A 21,059-nucleotide genomic window follows, 5' to 3' on the forward strand; every position below is an offset into this window, starting at 1 on the left:
GTCGTAATTGAAGGGCTCATGAGTCAGTTTCTTAAGCAGAAAGCTCATTAGAAACTATACTGTAGATAAATTGCTTTCATGTAGTCTTTACCAATTTCTGAAGGGATCAACGAGTCAAATGCAAAATTGCATGACGTGGCAATTACACATGACAAATGAACTATGGCTCATTTTACTTTAGAAACCAGTAATGACCAAAATGTCAATTATCATGTTTTACTCAAGAGCTCTTCAATTGTCTTCCTATCAACTGAAATAATTATTTTTTTAAAAAAATCTGCAGCATTATTCAGAATTTATAAAAAGTTTGATAATAATTCAAAGAAACATTATCAGTGATGATCTTATTGCATAAAGGACCCTTAATGTTCAGGCTAGTCTTGAGCATGCAAATAGCCAGTGGCCTATATTTAAATCACAAGCAATCAGCAGTGTTGAATGTCTCATGTTCTACAGACTATTCTTATGGCCAGGTTCCTACCTGGATATTCACATTTCAAATACCTTGGTATCCATCTTGAAACCAGCAAATAATCCAAATTATCCCAATATTTCACAACAGAAAATTAGGGCCATGAAATTTTCATGTCAATGGTAACACTGAAAAGTTCAGAAGCAAATAAGTCTATAAATAGAAGACTAAAACAAGATAAAGCAAATTTGGCCACTTTGTAAGAATATAAAAAAAAAATTCTGCAAAAAATGCAACAAACTAGGGAGACCATTGTTTAAAAAAAAAAACTCTTGGCTGCTTCAGGGAGGAGGGATTTTAAAGTTGCCACTTCTTGCCCAAACAGGGGGGCAGCAGTAGGCCTAATTGGCTGTTTGACTGCAAATTTCTTTGTAGAGAAATGCAGCAAAGTGGGTCACTGCCAGAAAGGTGAGTTCTGCCCCAGGAGTTACAGCAGCCTCACTCACTCAAACGAGAAGTTAGAACAAACTGGCAACTTCTTGTGTAGAATGTGTGTGTGTGTGTAAATGTGTGATGAAAGTGTTGTGAATGGATGTTATTAACATTTAATTCCATTAACAACCATCTAATTTTGAATTGAAAATTGTAAATTACAATCGTGTTCAAAGAGCTGGCTGGTTAGTGTGGTGTGGAATATGGAAGAATCAAATACTTGACCCTTTCTTTGAAGACATTGTCACAGGTGACCATTAACCCTTAGAAGCCGAGGCTGATTTTCCAGGTATTTGCACTAACGCCGAGCATGTTTTCAGTGGGAAACTTGAAATTCTGCATGCTTCTAAATAAAATTTTATATTTCCGAGACTAAGAAAGTTAAAGGTACAAATGATTCCTCGTTTTGTTTAGTATACTTTGGGCTATAATCCTGATGGAAAAAATAATAAGTTTTCCATAATCAGTAAGAAGAAGAAGAAAAAAGGGAAAGTCACTATTTTCTTACACAAAATTTGAAATTCATCGACCCCCACGCAGGCTACGCCAGGTCGAGAATCTCCAAAAGGTACCCGCATAATGCCTGTCATGTTTGCCATTCATGTGGAAAAATTTACACACTTATTGCTAATACTTTCACATAAAAAACATTTTAATGCACTAACGCTGAATGGGTTTTCAGCGGGAAATTTGGAATTTTGCATGCTTCTAAATGAAATTTTATATTTCCGGAACTAAAGATGTTAGAGGTACAAATGATACTTCAAATGATACAAAAAGTTCAGTATACTTTCGGCTATAATCCTGATGGAAAAAAATAAAGTTTCCGTAATCAGTTAGAAGAAGAAGAAAAAAGGGAATTGAACTATTTTTTACACGAAATTTTAAATTCATCTGAACCCCACGCAGAAAATCACAATTTTTCGGGCATCACCTCCCCCCCCCCCAATAGTAAAAATGAAATAAAACTTTACTAATTGCTAATTACATACCTCTAGACTCATGCAGAACTCAAAACATGTATCTCCAATCATTATCCAAGTTACAGTACATTAAAAAAGTAACATACTACAATCAAAGGCTGCTTCCTTAAGGGGAATACCTGCTGTGACACCTGTGTCAGGGCCCGTCCTTTAAGGGTTAAGTAAACATGTATTCTGAAACACAGCCCAGTCTGAAGATATCCAATATGATTCCAACAGGGTGGCGCAGCAAGTCATTATGCCATTGTTGTGTGACAAAACCTAAATCGGCAGTTTCCAGGGCACTGCATAGGTCACCAAAGAAGTGTTGAGCAGAGGTGGTCGGTCACCCCTCTAGAGCAGTGTTCCGCAACCGGTGTGCCGCGGCACACTAGTGTGCCGTCACAAGGTGAAAGGTGTGACGCGAACTTTTACCTACTATTGTAATATTGTAAGAAATTAATTGTCGATATTAAGTAAGAAGGTGCTTGTTTATTCTTGCTGATAACTGTTATATTTTCATAGAAATTAAATGTAATTTATTTACTCAATATTGTTATAGTTTGCTCATCTTATATGTATTCTCGCCTGTAATATTGAGCCGGTTTGATGGGTTACAGGCGGCAAACTTTGTGTTCACCGTAAAGAAAGCCACGTAAGACTTTTAGCAAGCCTTTTAGCGGCCCGCACCAATCATACAATAGAGCTATTCAAGCGAGTTCTTTGTTTGTAACACTGCATCTTTTGTGTACGGCTGGCTGTTTTGTGCCTGTTTGTCGGCGCTTCTTAAACTAAACAGAAAAATGCAAGGTAGAAACGAAAATATTCTGACTAGTATGGATAAGATTGAAGGATTTATTAATAAGTTGAAGTTGTGGATACAGACAATTGAAAATGGATCGTGTGAGATGTTCCAAACTGTATGGCCCCTTGCTGACGATAACAAGGTGTTGATGGACTTAATTAAAGAACATTTAGTACTCTTGCAGCAGACTTTCAAAAAATATTTTGGAGAGAGCGTTGAAGATTTTGACTGGGTTCGTGATCCATTCAGTATGGATTTGAAATATCTTCCGAAAAATTTACGCTTACAAGAGGAACTGGCAGATTTGAAAGCAGACAGAACATTGAAATTCAAATTTTTCGAAGTGCCTTTGGATACATTTTGGTTGTCAATAAGCCGTGAATACCTGGCTATCTCCGAGATGGTAGTTAATGTGTTATTACCATTTTCAATTGAAGGGCCAGGGGGAAAAACGATGAATGTCGATTTTTCGCCCATTTTGAGATCGCAACGCCATCTGATAGTTCAGAAGCTGTACTATAAGAATGAGAACGGCCTTGGTTGGGAAACGATGAGAAGTGCCTGAAAAACGCATTATTATTTTGGCATATATTAACGTTCTTATGGAAAGAAATACTTTGTTTTTCATTTCCTGGCAAATTGTCTCGAATGAACATTCATCGTTTTTCCCCCTGGCCCTTCAATTACTTATTTGTGTGAACTGTGCTTCTCGACGTTGACTGCAATTAAAACATCAAAGAGAGAGAGACTCAAATCCATCGATGAAGAAATGAGGCTTGCTTTGTCAACGATTCCGCCACGAATCAGCCGTCTGTGTGCAGCTAAGCAGGTTCAAGTATCACATTGAAGGTATGAGTAGAGTTATTTACTTTAAAATTCGTATTAGAAATGTGTATTTTCTACAGTGAATTAAAGTTAATAAATTTTTAATAAATGCATGTCTATTCATGTTTTATAATAATAATAAGAAGAAGAACAACAAAAATGATGATAATAATAATTGATTACATAACGACGTAATATTTCGTAATTATATTAAGATTCATATGATTTTGATGGGACAGACATTTTGGTGTGCCGTGTTGGGTCTAGGCCCGTCTGGGGTGTGCCATGAGTAAAAAAAGGTTGCGGAACACTGCTCTAGAGGACTCTCACTCCAAAGACTTGTGAGGGTGAGAGCAAAGTGAGGGTGTGTGAGGGCAAGAGCAATCCTGGGAGTGAAGGCAATGGCAAGTCGTAAGGACAAAAGCAAGTTGTGAGAGTGAGGTTGGGTTGATTGATTTATTATATTTTACTTCGCGTTTTGTGCCTCTTGGCTAAGTTGCGAAGATGGGGATGAGTGATGAAATTGATGAATGGACATTCACAAACAACCAAGCCCAAGCGGGATTCGAACCTAGGACCCCTGGCAGCAGCACGATGTGCTAACCAATCAGCCACAGGATCCGGCATGTGAGGGTGAAGGAGATTGTATGAGAATGACCACCTCTGCTCTTAGGATAGGAATGGAAAAAATGAATCAAGTTGGAGTTGCATTTACTGTATAAACAAGATATGGTTCATGGGTACTAATCAGAACCTTCGCGTATTCTGTTTATTGTCAAAGGATTTGTAACAACTTGCTAATGAGGATATTAATAATTTATATCATAATTAATTAGTACAGAGGCTGATACGCTTCCATATAGACAAGATTGCAAAGGGACGGTATGGAGCAGGTGCAGCACAGACACGTGGAAGTTTCGCCACTGAGGCAGTAGCATGTGTTGTGTCCGCTAGCAAAGTAGTCTTGTTGTTCGAAGTGTAATGGCACCGAAATTGAATCGCTTCTGGGAAGGCTACATTGTAGCACTTTCCGATACACACTTCAGTTGTTCCAGCATAGTTAAACAGTGCCACGAACACGGATTTGCTGTTGGATGCTCCACTGTGAATGCCATAATGCGACGATATGCAGCGGACTGTGTTTCACCGATGAAGCCACATTCGAAAAGGACCCCAGTGAAGCTGACATCATTGGTGTTGCATGGCATTAAGACATTGACGGCATCGGAGAATCCACCAACACAGTGTGCTAAGGCCAGTCAGTTTTGTGTATCCCAACCAACCATCCACCATGCCATTCACCAAAAGTTACGTCTCAAGGTGGTCCATAAGGCAAATGTTCATGAACTGACGTAGACGAGGCGTGGATATATCTCACCAATTGTGGAAAAGTTCGAGCAATTACGTACAGACGTGTCGATGCAAAAGGATGAAGCAATTTCGTTCGTCTGTGCATCAAAAGTTATCCACGCGGTTTCATGGTTGTGGCTGGCTTTGTTACAGGAGAAGCTACGTCGCATTGCCAACAATGGAAAATCAATGCAGCATATTATCAGGAACATATTTTGACTGATATTTACAATTAAATCCCCACAATATATGGGGCTGATACCAACCGTGTGGAGCTGCATCAGGACAAGGTGTCAAGTCACACAGCCAAATCATCGCTGGTATTCTACAGACGGATGGAAGCTAGTACCGGGATTCGTGCTATACCCTTCTCCGACATCCCTGCGAAGAGTCCCAATGCCAGCCCCATGGACTACTGTGCATTTGGGCTTCTGAAACACCACCTTTCTTCTCGTAAGGTGCACAGGATTTCCAGCCTCTGGAAAGCAGCCCAACAACAGTGGAATAATATACCCTTTGTACACCTGCAACAAGGTGTTCTCCAGTGGAAACTGCGCAGTCGGGCAATTGTCAAGAGGCTGGTCGTCACATCGAACACAACCGTTAGTGGAAAGGAGGTCTGTCGTAGGTGTGAACACTTCAAACTCATTTATATGGAAGCATATCAGCCTCTGTAGAGTGCTGCGGAAAGAGGATTTAGCTCAAGTGCTAAATAGTTCGTATGAATGATGCTAGATAGGATATGGAATTGAGCTTCTTCGCTCAAGCGAATAATGTTCGAACACGCAAAACGAGCAGTATACGCTAGAAGCCCAGTAGTACACGTATAACCGTAATTTGTCTGTGGTAGTGCACCCTCAAATATGAAGTGAAGTGAAAGATGCAGTGAAATTGAAACTTAAGTGAACATAGTTATCATATCAATGTTAAAATGTAGTTTAGTATGAAATAGATGGTTGTGGGCTGAAACTACCAAGGTGTATATTACATATATATATGTCTATGATTATTGTTACATTAAAATTATATTCAAATGTCACTTGAGCATTGCACGCCTAAGGGTGGGAGACTCAAACGAGCATGAGCGAGCGTAAGTGGTTCCATGCAGTACTCTACTAATTAGTATTTGAATCTGATCTCATTATGCAAAAAATGTTCAATGTAGCACTCGAAAGTTCTTAAATAAGCAGACCGAGATAAATACTATTTATTATCTTTTCAACATTTTTCCTATAAAACATATTAATACTTTTATTTCTTGGAATGTGTCGTTACAATGCTGATTGCTTTTCTTACTCCTATTATGACACAGACAGATAAGTCAATCATGATATTAATGTTCCATTATACCAGAACCTGGCATTTCTATCAGTCATCTACATTGTATCTTTGTATATCTATTAGCTTTCGAGCAAACAACAGATATTGAGAGTTGAAGTAATTAAAATCTTTGAAAACGTTACACACATACACACACACTACTCAGTGTACCTTTGTTGTGGCTAACGCTGTCATCTTGTGATCAAAGAGTCATGGTTTAATTCCCTGTGAAGGTACTTAGCACAGTGTTTTGGATCCCACTGTACACTGTAGGTCCCAGAGACCACACCCTCTGAAGATTTGTGAAGATAAAGGCGAGGGCAAAGGTAAGGCATGAGGGTGAAAGTAGACTTGAAAGTGTGTTGTGAGGGTGAAGGTGAGGGCATGTGAGGGTGAGGAAGGTTGAATGAAAATAACCACCCATGGTGTTGAGTGGCCTCTGCAAACACCACTGATCTGCAGCACCTGGCATGCAAAATCAGGCACGCTTACAGCAAATTGATCCTACAATCACCAACCAAGTATTAATGGAATTACAGTATTTACTGGATCTGAGTTGCGAATAAAGAGGATCCACGGTTTTTAGTTTTTGAACATCTCTAGCTGAATCAAAATGTTAAATATGAATACAACTTGCACGAGAATTCAGTGCAGGACACCAAGAAGAACAGTACCAATCAATTTGCGTCTCATCTATTCCTATATTTTATTAAATGTTAAGATGAAGAAAATATTGCATGTGGTAACGTGGCAGTGAAGCAATATTTTTAATAAATATTGACTGCGTTAATATCACTGGGGAACAAAATCAAACTCTTCTTTTTTTTTAGCACATGAGGGGAAATATCTGATCCTAATAGAACTTTTTACACTGAATTCAAATATGTAAGTAGTTTTTCTCCATCACCCACAGTTTTTTTGTGACACCCAGGTTAAGTGTGAAATATTTTTGTATATCATAGCATACTACATGATACTATTCAACCTAACTAACTCGTAAAATGTGAGAATTGTTGATTTTCGTCTGTATTTTGAACCTGGAACATTAATCTTCAGCATTCAACAGTAACCAGCAAGCATTCATGCACTCCACTGTCCCTGGCTGGTACCTCTTTTCCAAGGCAGAGATGTCTAGGTGGAAACTCTCCCCATGTTAGTTACTGATGGCACCAAGATTGTCAGGAAAGAAATGCAGGTGAGAGTCCAAGAAATGTATTTTGAAGGACATATTACACCCCACATCTTTGTATGACTTCAACAGTTCACCCACAATCTCATGGTAGTTACAATTTCCTAAAAAGTATTTCAACTTCGCTTAACAGACCTTCAAATTTTTATCCTTTATCAAAGCTCTAATTTGGAGCCCACAAAAATTCCTTCCTTGATTTTAGCATCACTAACACGAGGAAATTTTTCCTTCAAATAATAAAATTCAGCACAATTTTTGTCAATCGCTTTAACAAAGGTTTTGAAAAGCCCTAACTTGATATGAAGTGGAGGAAGAACAATCATATCCAAGTTGAGTAGTGAGGGATGTACAACATTTTTCTGTCCAGGTGTATGTGATTCATGCTTTAGTCATTCTTTCTTGATGTAATGATTTCTCTTGCTTCTACAGTTCCATTCTCACAAGAAAGAATCAAAATTTAGTACAGCCAAGCTGCAAACATTTTAACAATGCAATTACTCTTAAATCGCAACATATGATCCAGCAATACTATGAATTTTTTTCTAACAGCATTTTTATATGTGTAATATTATTACAATATTCTAAATAGTTTTCTTTAGAATAAAAATCTTCAAACTCTTCTGGTTGGTTGCAAAAGAAGCACACTTTGGTGTCTTTCTGAAGGGCATTCCAGCCTTTCAGCCTAGATCCCAACAGTTCGGACGGTTTCTTTCCCAATTTCAAATCCCGAATAAGATCGTTTAATTCACCTTGTGTTAATAGACGAGGTTCAGCGGAAGAGGTTTGGAAAGTACAATGATCTTGCTCATTTTCAACTTCCACAGCTGCCCGTAAAGAAACAGGCTGAACAGTACATCCCCCATTATCCGCAGCCCATTCATCTTCTACAGTTAGAAGTGTAGGAGGATGAAGTACAGGTAAGTCTTCACTGTGAAGTACTGGCCTCACAGCAGATAGCAAAATTTGGGCACCTTACTATGCACTTATATGTACTACTTATTTCTTTTATGTTTGTTATACAGAAATAACAGTCCGATGAACATTAAAAACAAGGTTCACCCCCCCCCCCCAATGCGATTCAGCCCTCTCCCGAAATAAAACCCTGCGTGCGTCATTGCTAGGGGCATGCATATTTCGTTTTTGACGAAAAAACGAAATGTGAAAAAACACATTGTAGTGTTAATTTTTCATGTTTTTGAAAGGTGTGAGATGCATTTTGTGACCATGTTTTGTCACGAAATAATGCGAAATGAACTGCAAAAAGCGAAATTAACTCTTAAACACGAAATTTACCGTTTATATACCGACGCGACACTTTCTGAAGTCTGAAGTATCCTGTGAGTTATGCAATTCACGGAAAATTGATTAATTCTGCTGTAAATATTTGAGAAGCAAAAATAAACCCCTTTACACAGGAATAAACTTAATACTCTGGTAACTTCATAAATGTGCTATTAGAAGGGATAAGTTTATTTTGTGTAATAAGTGCAGTTTTTAAATCAAACTTAGGATTATATTCACAATTTTAAAACCACAATGTCATTTTATATAGCACTTTTGATGTGATTATTCACCGCTATAACACCGAAATTTCATTTTATTTACCGCTTTTGAACCCGAAATCGACTCTGTTTTTGTACCGAAATTTTGCTTTTTTAATTACCAAAAATATGTGCCTCTAGTCATTGCACGTTTAAAGGTTAAATTGTTTGTGCCCATCTTCTGTTCAAAATCATTTAAAATATTATTTTGCATACATTACTTATCACAGAAAAAATACCTAAAATTCCGAAAAAGCAAAACTTAAAAAATGTCACTGTACAAAAGTTGTGGGTGACAGAAAAATTCTGAGTGCATATTTGAATTCAGCATAAAATGTTACATTAAGAACACAGCATACGTTTCATGTGCCAAAAACTGTGTTCCCAAGTGTCGTCTGGGCATAAAAAGTGCATATATACATTTTCTTATACACTAGTTTTTGGATATGACTCTTGTGCTTTGGAATTGCACTTAGCTTTGGTGTCTATAGGTTACGCATTAGTTGCCAAACATCAGCTAAAAATCTAACCTTACAAAGAATGAACACAATCTTGGTACTTCCCAGGACAAAAATAGTTCAACAAACTTGATCTTTCAAAGCATTAGATAAAAGTTTCTTATCTGGCCATCCTTCTTCCATCTTAGAACAAAATCAAGCAATACTGCTATGTGTGCAGTTCTCTATCAACTGAATGAGCATTTCAATATGATTATTTTTTTTGCCAAGTCACATGTTTTAGTTTCTTCAGATAAAAAACCCATAAATCATAACTACACTGCTAAAATTCTCCCCACTCTAACAAGGCTAATTCCATCCACACTCAGCAATCTGTAAAGCAGTCCACAAAATTTCAATAATATTTAAAATTCCACACAAAGTTACCTACAACAAAGAGAAACAAAGGGACATTCACATGGCAAAAGAAATGACAGTAATAAAAATATTTTAATATTTTATAAAATTAGAAAATGTCACTTACCTCAACAAGTGAGAAATTCAAAGTAAATACATTTATGGACAACATACCTTCAAATACACTACAATTGCCTCATCACAGAATATTATTCTTTATATCTCCTTTTACAGTGTAAGACAAATGACGAACTAAGTGTTTACGTAATTTACTCTGATAAGATTACTTTTCATTTTTCAGTGTAATTTTTTTTCGCGATCGATTTCGTACAAGCCCAATGAAGCCACCATACAGGTGGTGAAATAGATTGCGAGAAAAATGTACGCGGAAAAATGAAAAGTAAGCTTATCAGAGTAAATTACCTATCTCCGTGTAACCGCCAAACAGATATCTTTGGATACATTAAGTGTTTACGGTGAATTATATACACAATGACAAAACTTTTTACAGCCATAAAGTTTATTTTACCACTGTAGCCACACGGATTGCCACCATTACTAATCGAAACTGATTCCATCGTCTCTCATATGACTTATATTTGTATTTTGTATAAACTATCCCCCCCCCCTCCTTCCTGCTTAAACACACATCTTTACACTGTAGTGAGATTAATGCAATCCTACAGATTAAAACATTTAAATTACACTTGCGTGAAGAGCAAACACTAGGCATGGGATAAAACATTGGAGTGCATTTGAAAGTGTGCTGTGAAAATGAAAATTAAGGCTTACCTGAACCCTGGTGATATTAGGATACCCCTTCCAGCTGGAGGTAATGGAATAACATCAACTACTTTCTTTTTCTTCTTCTTCCTTCTAGATCTAAACATGTTAGTTTCTTCTGATTGTTCAAAGTCGTCATCCCCTGGGACTTCAGATATAGCTTCCTGCAATGGTATTATGGTATACTTTAGCACAAATTAAGGGATATTTGTTTTTTCAGTTCATTTCGGTATACAAGTTGTCCCTACGTGACAGTTGGCTATAACTTTATTTATTAAACTTCAAATTAGCTTAATTTTTTTATGCATGTCATTACTACAACCACAGTTTGTATGGTGCTGCTTTCTTTGCCACTGTCACTAGAAGTGCTGATAAGCTCATTCACTCAAGATGGTATATATTACAGAGATAGCAGAATGTGTAATATGGTTTCTACGAGGTGTATTTTTAAGTAAGGTCCATTTGTCAATAACTTGCTATATTCAGCACAGGCATAGTACTGCACATGCGCACGAAATCCCAGCGTCCCTTGCACAGAAGCAGACACCATTTGGAGCAACATTTCAGTGTGGTAATATGTGATTGCAATGTTTAAGACGATTGAGCAGCCCGCCGACTGTGAGATATGGTCAGTAATCTGGTTCTTGGCAGTAAGAAACACCACAGAAGCAGAAATTCATCACCAGATTTGTGAAGTGCATGGCTCCATGCAATGAGTGATGGAAAACTGCGGAAATGGGTGAGAATGTTCAAGGACAGGCAGGAGAATGTGCATGATGAGCTGCACTCAGGTCAACCAGCTGTAATCAGCGACGATTTGGTGCGTGCGGTATATGCCAAAATCCATGAAAAAAGATGATTCACAATCTCCATTCTGTCTTTGAAACAGTGACGAAGAAGTGGAAACGGGAGTTGGAGAATGGCTTGTGTCGCAGGAAGCTGACTTCCAACGAGGAGGACCTACAAAAGCTCATCGTACATTATGACAAATGTTTAAATAACCACGGAAACTATGTGGAAAAATTGTTCAAGGCATGTAGAATCTGATACAAAGTAAATTTTCAGTAAAAATTCAGCAGTTTTTTTTGGGGGGAGGGGGAGGGAAAAATGGACCTTACTTAAAAAATGTCCCTCATAGTTACTGTGCAGCAGTCAAATGAAACTGACAGACTGTGCACTTCAGATAGCCATCACTTGCCCTTTCGTAGACCCATTTGTCCCAAATTTTTTGTGTACACACACACAAAAAAAAAACAACTTTAAACTTACATTGCTTTTTGCATTGATTAGTATCCTTTGACAATATTCATGTGTTTTTGTTAATAAAATCTATATTACCCTGTCTTGAACATGACTAAGATTTTGTAATGGAATGAAGAGCTGAGCTGATAATGGCCGATAACAGTGGTATCAGTATCAGAAAGTACGAGTTGAAATTTATCACTGAAACAGAGTCTAGAGTCTAAGTGTCTCATGGAGTCTGAAAAAAGTCCCAAGTGACATTTCTTACAGAGTTTAATATCCTGCAAATTATGCAAAATTCACAATTTTCATACCTTTTGCAACAACATTGTGGACAGAAATGGATTTTCTGATTAAATGGTTCTCATGCAAAATTATAAATATTTTAAAGCAAAACTATGGCGGATTGCAATGATATTGTCCCAAAGGAAAATTTATATATTTAAATGTATAAATATTCTGAAATACGAGGTTTATTTTTTAATTAGGGGCCAATTTGAAATAAAACTAAAACATGCAAAGGAAGAAATTCAATTATCTCTGTGACTGTTCATATGTACATTCAGCTACTTCTCAACGTAGTTCCCATAATTGTTGAGACACTTGTCGTAGCGGTACATGAGCTTTTGTAGACCCTCATCAAAGAAATCTACCGCCAGGTCAGACAGCCATTCCGTCACAGTCTGTTTGGCTTCATCGGCTCTGTTGAATCGTTTCCCAGCGAGGATCAACTGGAGGAATAGGTGATAATCGCTAGGGGCAAGATCCAGACTGTATGGAGGGTGGACCAAGCACACAGCTTTCTGAACTTCAAATTCTCCACTAAAATAGTGTCCAGTACAGAACGTGAAGCTTGTGGAAACAAATCAGTCCGTTATGATTGAGGTGCATCCTGATTGTGGTTCGTCATGAACATTCGTGCGACCGGCCTTAAACAGACGTACCCACTTACGCACCTTGCCTTCAACAATGACATTCTCACCATACACCTCACGTAACTGGCGATAAATGTCTGTCGCTTTCACATTTTTCACGGTCAAAAACCTGATCACTGATTGTATCTCGCACTCGGTGGGATTTTCAATCACCTGCACCACTTCCATTGTCCACCACAACCACCCCACGCATTTCACAACGTGCAAATGGTGTCTGTTTATGTGCAAGGCATGTCGGTAACTAATGCACATGCGCAAAATGCCAAGCATGCAGTGTTGGCGACGTGAGCGCAAAATGGCCCCTAATAAAAATAAAAAAAACTCGTACTTTGAAATGTCAATTTTCAAGTAATGGTATTAGTGGGAATCTGTACGTTTGTCAGCAGTAGTATCTGTGTTTCACTGCAATACAATGAGAATATCTGCTACAAAACAGAGTTCCCACATGAACTCTAAATATATTTTCGCAGAGCTTCTTGAGAATCCTCATTTCTTTTTTCTAAAGTACTCAATACTCAGTACATTACTATTTTAAATTTATTTTACAATGACCCCCACCCCTTCCCCTTTCCCCCTCATAAGACATACCATCTAAAAATGCAGCTCATCATTGAAAAAAAATATATTCATTCACAAAAATCCAGGTCAGCAGAACATGCAATCAATGAGGGCCATCATAGAATTGACTTCACAACAAGTAAGATCTAAGATCATGAAGTCAGCCAAGTAATGGAACCAACCTCATTATATTTAAAAAAAAAAAAAAAGTGTTAGCCATTCCATGGGGGTAAAGGGACACAGACCCATGGCTGGCGAAAGTCAACTGAGAGTGCAGACATGGAAGAAATCGACATTCAATTGGCCTGACACCTACACCCGACTCGTCCCACACGAAATCCATAAAAACTGGTTTCACACACTTCTCTACACTTCAATCCCTGAAAATGACAGTGATGTTAGCTCTTAAAAGCTCAGAAGCATATCTTTAATTCACCTGGATGATGTTTCGAGACCCAAGAATAAAGATTTGAACCAAGAATAAAGATGCACACGGAAGAGTTGAAGGTAGTGGAGAGCTTCAAATATCTAGGAAGCATAATTGAGAGAATAGATGAGGAGGTAAACAGAAGAGGACAAATGGGTGGTGGACTATATCAAAGTGTTTGAAGATTAATATTGAACAGGGATGTACCTTTGAAATGCAAGAAGGTAATATATAACACATACTATGTGCCAATAATTACATACGGAACAGAGACTTGGACGATAACAGAGAGAAGATGAAATTTTTAAGGAGTATATTGGGGAAGACTAGAAGGGATAGAATGAGGAATGAGGAGATCCAACAAACAGTGAGGGTGGTGAAGCTTCAGGACAGGATAGATCAGGTGCAGATGAGATGGTTGGGACACATGAAGAGGATGGATGCATAAAGAATACCTACCAGTAAGAACTTACAATGCACAAGGAGTGGGAATAAGTCCAAGGGGGAGACCTAGATGTCGGTGGAAAGAGTAGATAGCGGAGTGTGTTAGGAGAAGAGGACAAGATTGGAACACCGTGGAAAGAGAGGAATGGTGGAAGACCAGAAAAAAATGGAGAGACTCGACTTCTATGGTGACACAGCCAGAGGCAAGAAACGACAAAGGATGATGATGATGATGATGATATTTCGAGAGAATGTCTTCATCATTTATCACCAGGAAAGCTTCGAGAATTATATAATAATAATAGTTCAATAGTTAAAAATTAATTTGTTCTAACATTTTACACTAAACATTTACGAATAGTTCCTTATACATCTTACTAGTGATATTAATTATGTGAATCATTTATGACCCCTTCCCCATGAGATGTAGATAGATAGATTGATTTATTTTAATTTACTTCACCTTCTCTGTTGGCTAATAGTGAAGATGAGGATGAATAATGACAAGATGAAATGGATGAAGAAACATTAATGGACGACACAACATGATCTCCACAGAGTATTATACTGGCTGCGAGTCCAGATGCCAGGGTCTCGCTAATCTGCAAAATGCAGACCAGGGTGTGTACTATGTGGAAGGGAGGTTGGCATTTTGGTGTCCATACAAAGGGTCACCCCTTACACCCCCCCCCCACACACACACACCAACACCACCACTGAGATGTATAAAAGTATAACAATTAACATAAGAGTAAATGGTGATCAATGACTCTCCCTAATTTAATCCTAAAAAGACAATCCTTTCCTTATCTCCTTGACATCCAAAATTAAGCAATCACCTCACCTGGATATCTAAAACTTACAAAAGAAATATAGTTGTGAGTGTTAATGCCAAACATCAGTTTTAAAGTTACAGAAGATGATCTACAATTAGTTAATTACCCTCGAGATATTTAAGTAATACTGATTTTTATTTTTTCTAGGTGATTATAAACAACAGAGCAAGGCACATGTTCAGCAAGTTTTACTGTGGCAACAATATTATTTTCATACATAACAAACAAAATTAGCTACAAACTTGCGAAATGATCTGACATTTCATTACATCTGCTATTAATTATCCCTGCCTATTAACAATTAAAGCATATTTACCTGAATGAGCCGAAGTTCTTCTGGATCCATATCTGGGTCTTGCAATTGTTGTACAACAATACTTGCATCATCTTCCTGCTCTCCAAAGAGCTCCTTCTGAATTTGAAGAAAAATTTCATTACAATCAATCTTGCAACACCATTAAAGCATTAGAAATTAGAAGAAAGAAAAACTTACCTGCATAATGTTTGTCGTATAATCACGCAAATTTGCATTTGGTCAACTGCTCGTAAATACCTGGCTAACAAACAAGTAAAAAGAAATAAATCACACTTAACTATGTATCCACATTCATTATATCTAAAGATACGTGTAGATGTATTCTACGCATCATACTCATTGTTCCTCACAAATATTGACACACAACTGACCATGTTGCCTTTCCGGCAGCTTCCTTCCTTGGGCATGCGGTGGCTTCCTCGGGCATGCAGTATGGCAGATAGTTTCCTATGGCCCTCTTCCTGGTAGAAGTATTGTCCTTCCGATTGGAACACTGAGGCATTCAGGTGGAAGTTTACGCATGATGTTATTAATTCTGCTTCATATGTGCTGGTGTGATTTTGTAGTAACCATTCTTTGGTCTCTTGAAAAGTGGCAGTTCAGGGATTGGTTCATATCCTGAACTTGTCTGTTCCTACATAACAGGTGACATTCTCCTAACTTTCTGGCTGTTTCGGTTGCAGTATTTTAGTTTGTCATTGTGCCTGAGGAAGCTGCCAGAAGGTGACAAATCCCATCATGCATCAAATTTTCAAGTGTAGCAATGAAAAAGTTGTATATAGGTGATCCACTTTCATCCATTCTTATGTGGGTATGAAGCTTCTAGATTATAGTTAAAGTTTGCATCTGTCAGTAGAGAAAATATGCAATGTTCACAATATGCAACAAGAAAAATGCTGGATGATTGAAGAGAGACAGGAATGCCATATTCAAACACACTAGAGAAACGGGACATGAAGTTGAATGGGATTTGGCTAGGCGAATAGGAAAAGAGAAGAGAGAACTAGTGAGAAAATGGAAGGGGGGCAAATAAATAGAGGAGAAGACATCATGAACTGGAATAGCGGACTCAAGACAAACAAGGAATGGAAGAATGTGTTAGAGAAAGTTGAATGGATGAGAAGGAAGGAAGGAAAAATTAGAAGAATGAACAAGGAAGAAAGAGAAGAGAAGAAGTCCAGGGAAGGAGGTATTCATATATACCCAAAAGGCAGGAGGGGTGGGGGAATGATAAACAGGTAGTTCCAGACTCTTGCTAATCTTGACCTGTCAATCACCTGTCAGTGTGGTAGGTCCATTAGTCAACTGTCAAGAGGAGATGTGTATGTGTATTTATTTCCTTTGGAGAAATCGTCCAAGATAAGGACAGTCAAGATGTTCGTTTTTGTGTAGTTAGTCACCCTGCTATGTGTATGTAATCTTTCTATATCTGTATTACGTCATTTTAATTTAGTTCTTCCTCTGAGGAAGATCCTGATACAGGGTTGAAACGTTACTTGTAAAGTGTTTTTATTTCTTAATAAATCTGCCTTGGTCAGCAACTTAGTGTTTTTAATATGGAAACAAGGCTTAATTATATTACTATTGGATATTCAAGTCTGTTAAATTGAATTACTGATCATCACACTTTCCACACACTTGTTAATGACAATTTCAACAAAATTTCAATAGAATACAGTATTACTTAAAAGAGCAATTTAAAATTACAAAAGTGAGAAAGATCACAATCTTGTAGAAAGTGAAAGGTTTTCAACTTCATATCAACTAACATAGTTAGAATAAGAGGAAAAAATTGAAAATTTACTAAAATGTATAAATTTTTTTAGTCAGTATGGCCAACTAAATCTAAAATGTATTCATATGAAGGTGGGATATCAACATTTTACTTCCTGTGAAAGTCCTTTCTGTTCTGCCCAAAAATATATCACAGATCAACATTCTACAACAAACAAATCCAATTTGATGATGTATTTTGTATGTATCCTCACATTTGAAAAGCCCATGCTTTAAAAATTCAATTTGATTTCTTCAATTAACAGATTTCGACATGTCCACAATACTCATATTGCATTGAAATTCAGACGCGGTAGTAACAATTTCAACAAGCATGGAGGCAGTGGCCACCGAAAGTAACAGGACTACGAAAAGCAGCTTCGTGGAAAAAGTGAATACTAAAAAAAATCAACTTGTTCTGTAGAAATGACAAACTTACAGTCACCTCGTGCTGGGGTGAGAATTATAGGTAGTGATGTGACGAAGCTGAAAATTTACTGATGTCGATGTACTCGCAGATAATTTTTGGAGACGATGCCAATATTTAGCTTATTCCGATACATAAGATATTTCAACAGAAATGGAATGTTATTTTCAATATGACAAAAATTAATTTGCTATGTGCATTTCTATCATATTCAGGGTTGCTACAATTTTTTGATTATGAAATTCCCTGACATTTCCAGGTTTTCCAGTCCAAAAATTAAATTTTTCCAGACATGTTTATCATCATGATTTTTGCTTTTGAACCTTCTGTTTTTCAATTAAATATATAATCCGTTAATTATTATGAATATTCACTTTCACAACTTTTTTTTAGCAAATTTCATTCTACACACACAAGAATATGTGAAAATTCGAAGAGTAAAATGTAAAATTCAATTGGCACGAAATGTGATGGGTCCTACCATCACGTACATCAGGGCTTCAGGCTAAGGTAACAGAGGTACATTATTTCACCATAACAGATCTCCACAATATAAAAACAACAGAAAAAGTTCATAAACCATACACAATTTTTAATTTTCTAGCGGATTTATAGTGTCGTAGAAAATGCTGCTTTTTTGCTTACATTTATATAAGTTCACAGCATCTGGGGAATTTTTTGTTGGATATAGAAATTCTATTGGAAATGTCAAAAACACTAAGATCTATAAAATAATAGAAAATAACCTCATCTTCACCAACCTTTCCAATAATTATGATCATATTGTCAATGTACTTTTTTAGTTATCAATCAGATATCTGGACTGCTAGTTTTACTTTGATATTCTTTCTAATTTCTAGTATTATAAAAGTGAAAATTTATTACAAAAATTTGAAGGAAACATAATTTTGCACAAGACTGAGAATCATAAGAACGAAAGAAACAAGTTTCTTAACTGAATCTTTTTTGGGAGTGGAGTCACAAGAACCGAATACAGAAGTGGAATTGGATTGCTTGTTCATTTTGCAAACTTTTTCTCTTGCAGACTCCAAAATGCAGGTAAATTCCAGACGATCTGCAAAATTCCCTGACATTTCCCCGATTTCTCCCTGACAAGCCAAATTCCATGACATTTTCCAGGTTTTCTAGATGTGTAACAACCCTGATATTATAGATCCATACATATATATTCTCAGAGATTTAACATTAGTACACAAAATTAATTCTTGTTCTTAATATTGTAAATTTAATGCTGGCAGTTTCAACTTGAGAAGCACGAGTTTTTGAAGCACTTCTGGAAGTAACCTACTTCTTCTCTTATCACAAATCTATCCAGCAACACTCAACACGAGTTCACTGAATACTGATGCAGCAGGTATGCCCTCACCACTTGCTTCAGGTTTGGATACTCATTTGTGAATTTCCAATGAAACAGCAGATCCTGGACAATCAGTTCAGCAATATTATGTTCTATTTCTGATTTTGAGGTAGGTTAGTTCTCTGAATGAGAGTTTGCGATAATTTTATCATGAAAACTCCACAGTGATGTAGAGATCCATAACCTAATTTTCAATAAATATTATAAATTTAAAATATAAAACTTAGAAGGTAAAACTCTAGTATTATCGGTACCAATATAAATATCGGATTTTTTGCCGATGCCGATATATTAATCTTTAGTTATATGTACTAGTTCCAAATGGGACCAACTACCATTTAAAGGTCAAATGTGGGTAATTTTTACAAATTTTATGTACAATCTTTTCTTAAGGATGAAAAGTAGTTTCCTCACCGAGTGCAAAAAGAGAAACATAATGGAGATCTATGTGGCCTGGTGTGGGACAGTTACTATTATGTTATATGAGAGCTTAGGTACACTAGGGTTATGTAATTACACAAATAACATGAACAGAAAGACAAAAGAATAGTGAACGTTCTACAAGAAATACATGGGAGTCAATATGATATATTTTTTAGATAAGTCTTATCTAGTTTAATAATCGACTTAAGAATCTGCTTACAAACACCACCACAAGAGGAAATTCACATGCTAGAATTCACTGCTCTCTTTTTTGTAATACTTGCAAGCATTTGGACAATGGAAATAAATATGCACTTTACGCAAAACTATTCCTCATCCCCTGATATAGATCTATTTTCTTTTCAGTTGGTGTTTTAAGTCCACTTTGTGCACAGTAAGGCTAATTGGGACTGGACCCACAGTTTAAAGTGGAGTTTAAAGTGGAATCCGAATCACTATGTGCCTCCACTGGGTATCGAACCTGGGACCCCTTGATTACAAGGCGATGACGCTACCACAGCGCCATCGGGGAGGTATGATAATAATATAAGATTAAAATAACTTAAGAATTATGCCTAAGGAAGAGAAAGCACATTTAATTCCATAATTAATTTTAGTGATATTCAATAAATATTTACATAGATGTTATACCCTTACAGAGGAACTTATTTATATACAGTTGATTCTTTTCAATTCGAACTACAAGAGGACAAATTATCCAAAATTTGTATTGACAAAAACATCACATCGTTAAAGATTATTTCAACCTTTGGAACGAAAGTTTTGTATGCAGAGGTTAATTTATGCACACACATAGGTACTTCATAAGATAATGAAAACAAAACCATTTCTAAGATGACTGAACTTACACTATAAATATTAACAACTTCACAAACAATTGAATGTTAATATCCAAATATGGTTAACACAATTCAAATATTATCCACACTTAACAGTAAGGAATTGATATATCTAAATATATTGATTTGTCAGGTACATGGAAGAAGATAATTTATTCTACACAACTTACTCATTGTTCCATGTGAAAGTTTGGGGCGTGATCAATTTTGTTGACTTTCTAGCAGCTCCCTCATGCATGTACTGGTTGGTTGAATGCAAGATGGATCTTCTTTGTACTATTGGTGGCTTTAGAGATGCTATTGTGCCACAGGCTTTCTCCCTTCAGTTCCTTTGGTGTGGGCATGGCAGTTTCATTTTCGGCTGTGGATGGTAGCTTTTGCATTGGGCTGTCATGTTCCTGATTTTATTGTCTGTGGTATGTGGACATAATTATTGCAATGTAAATATGGGTGCCATTCTTTTTTGTGGCTTCGACTTCCATGCATTGGACTTTTATATGGAACAATTAGTATGCTGTGTAGTAGGGGATTGAGTATTGGATTGGTTTAAATATTAATCACTTTTTTTAAAAAAAATGTTATTCATAAGTGAGAAATAGGTTTCATCACAAGCCTATGTAGTTGTAATATTACATTTATTCATGATGGTTGCGGTAAATGCGGTTTAAAATTACTTACGTGAAATTTAGAAAATTTCGCACTTCCGCATTGCACAATTTAATGGTTAAATCCTATTACTTTCGAAGATCAACTGCGACGTCGTACCCTTTTGTGAATGAAGACAGTGGATCTTCGAAATTAATAGGATTTAACCATTAAATTGTGCAATGCGGAAGTGCGAAATTTTTTAAATTTCACGTAAGTAATTACATTTATGTTCTCAGAAATGTTTTCAATGCATGAAATA

The 21,059-nt window shown here is 36.8% G+C and overlaps 1 protein-coding gene across 4 annotated transcripts in view; it reads right to left on the minus strand.

Moving 5' to 3' along the window:
* Positions 1-21,059, minus strand: part of LOC145977968 (uncharacterized) — a 138,875-nt gene that overhangs the window by 38,989 nt on the left and 78,827 nt on the right. For 3 of the 4 annotated variants that reach the window (XM_083110314.1, XM_083110313.1, XM_083110316.1), the window contains exons 9-10: positions 15,292-15,387; positions 10,543-10,697 (exon numbers count right to left, since the gene is read on the minus strand). In XM_083110314.1, the coding sequence (XP_082966440.1) occupies positions 10,543-10,697; positions 15,292-15,387 (251 nt within the window). The remainder of the gene's footprint in view (positions 1-10,542; positions 10,698-15,291; positions 15,388-21,059) is intronic. The other variant, XM_083110315.1, reaches the window with a different exon arrangement.

Source organism: Lepisma saccharinum, chromosome 24 (assembly GCF_977018435.1).
Source record: "Lepisma saccharinum chromosome 24, izLepSacc3.1, whole genome shotgun sequence".
Lineage (NCBI taxonomy): Eukaryota > Metazoa > Arthropoda > Insecta > Zygentoma > Lepismatidae > Lepisma > Lepisma saccharinum.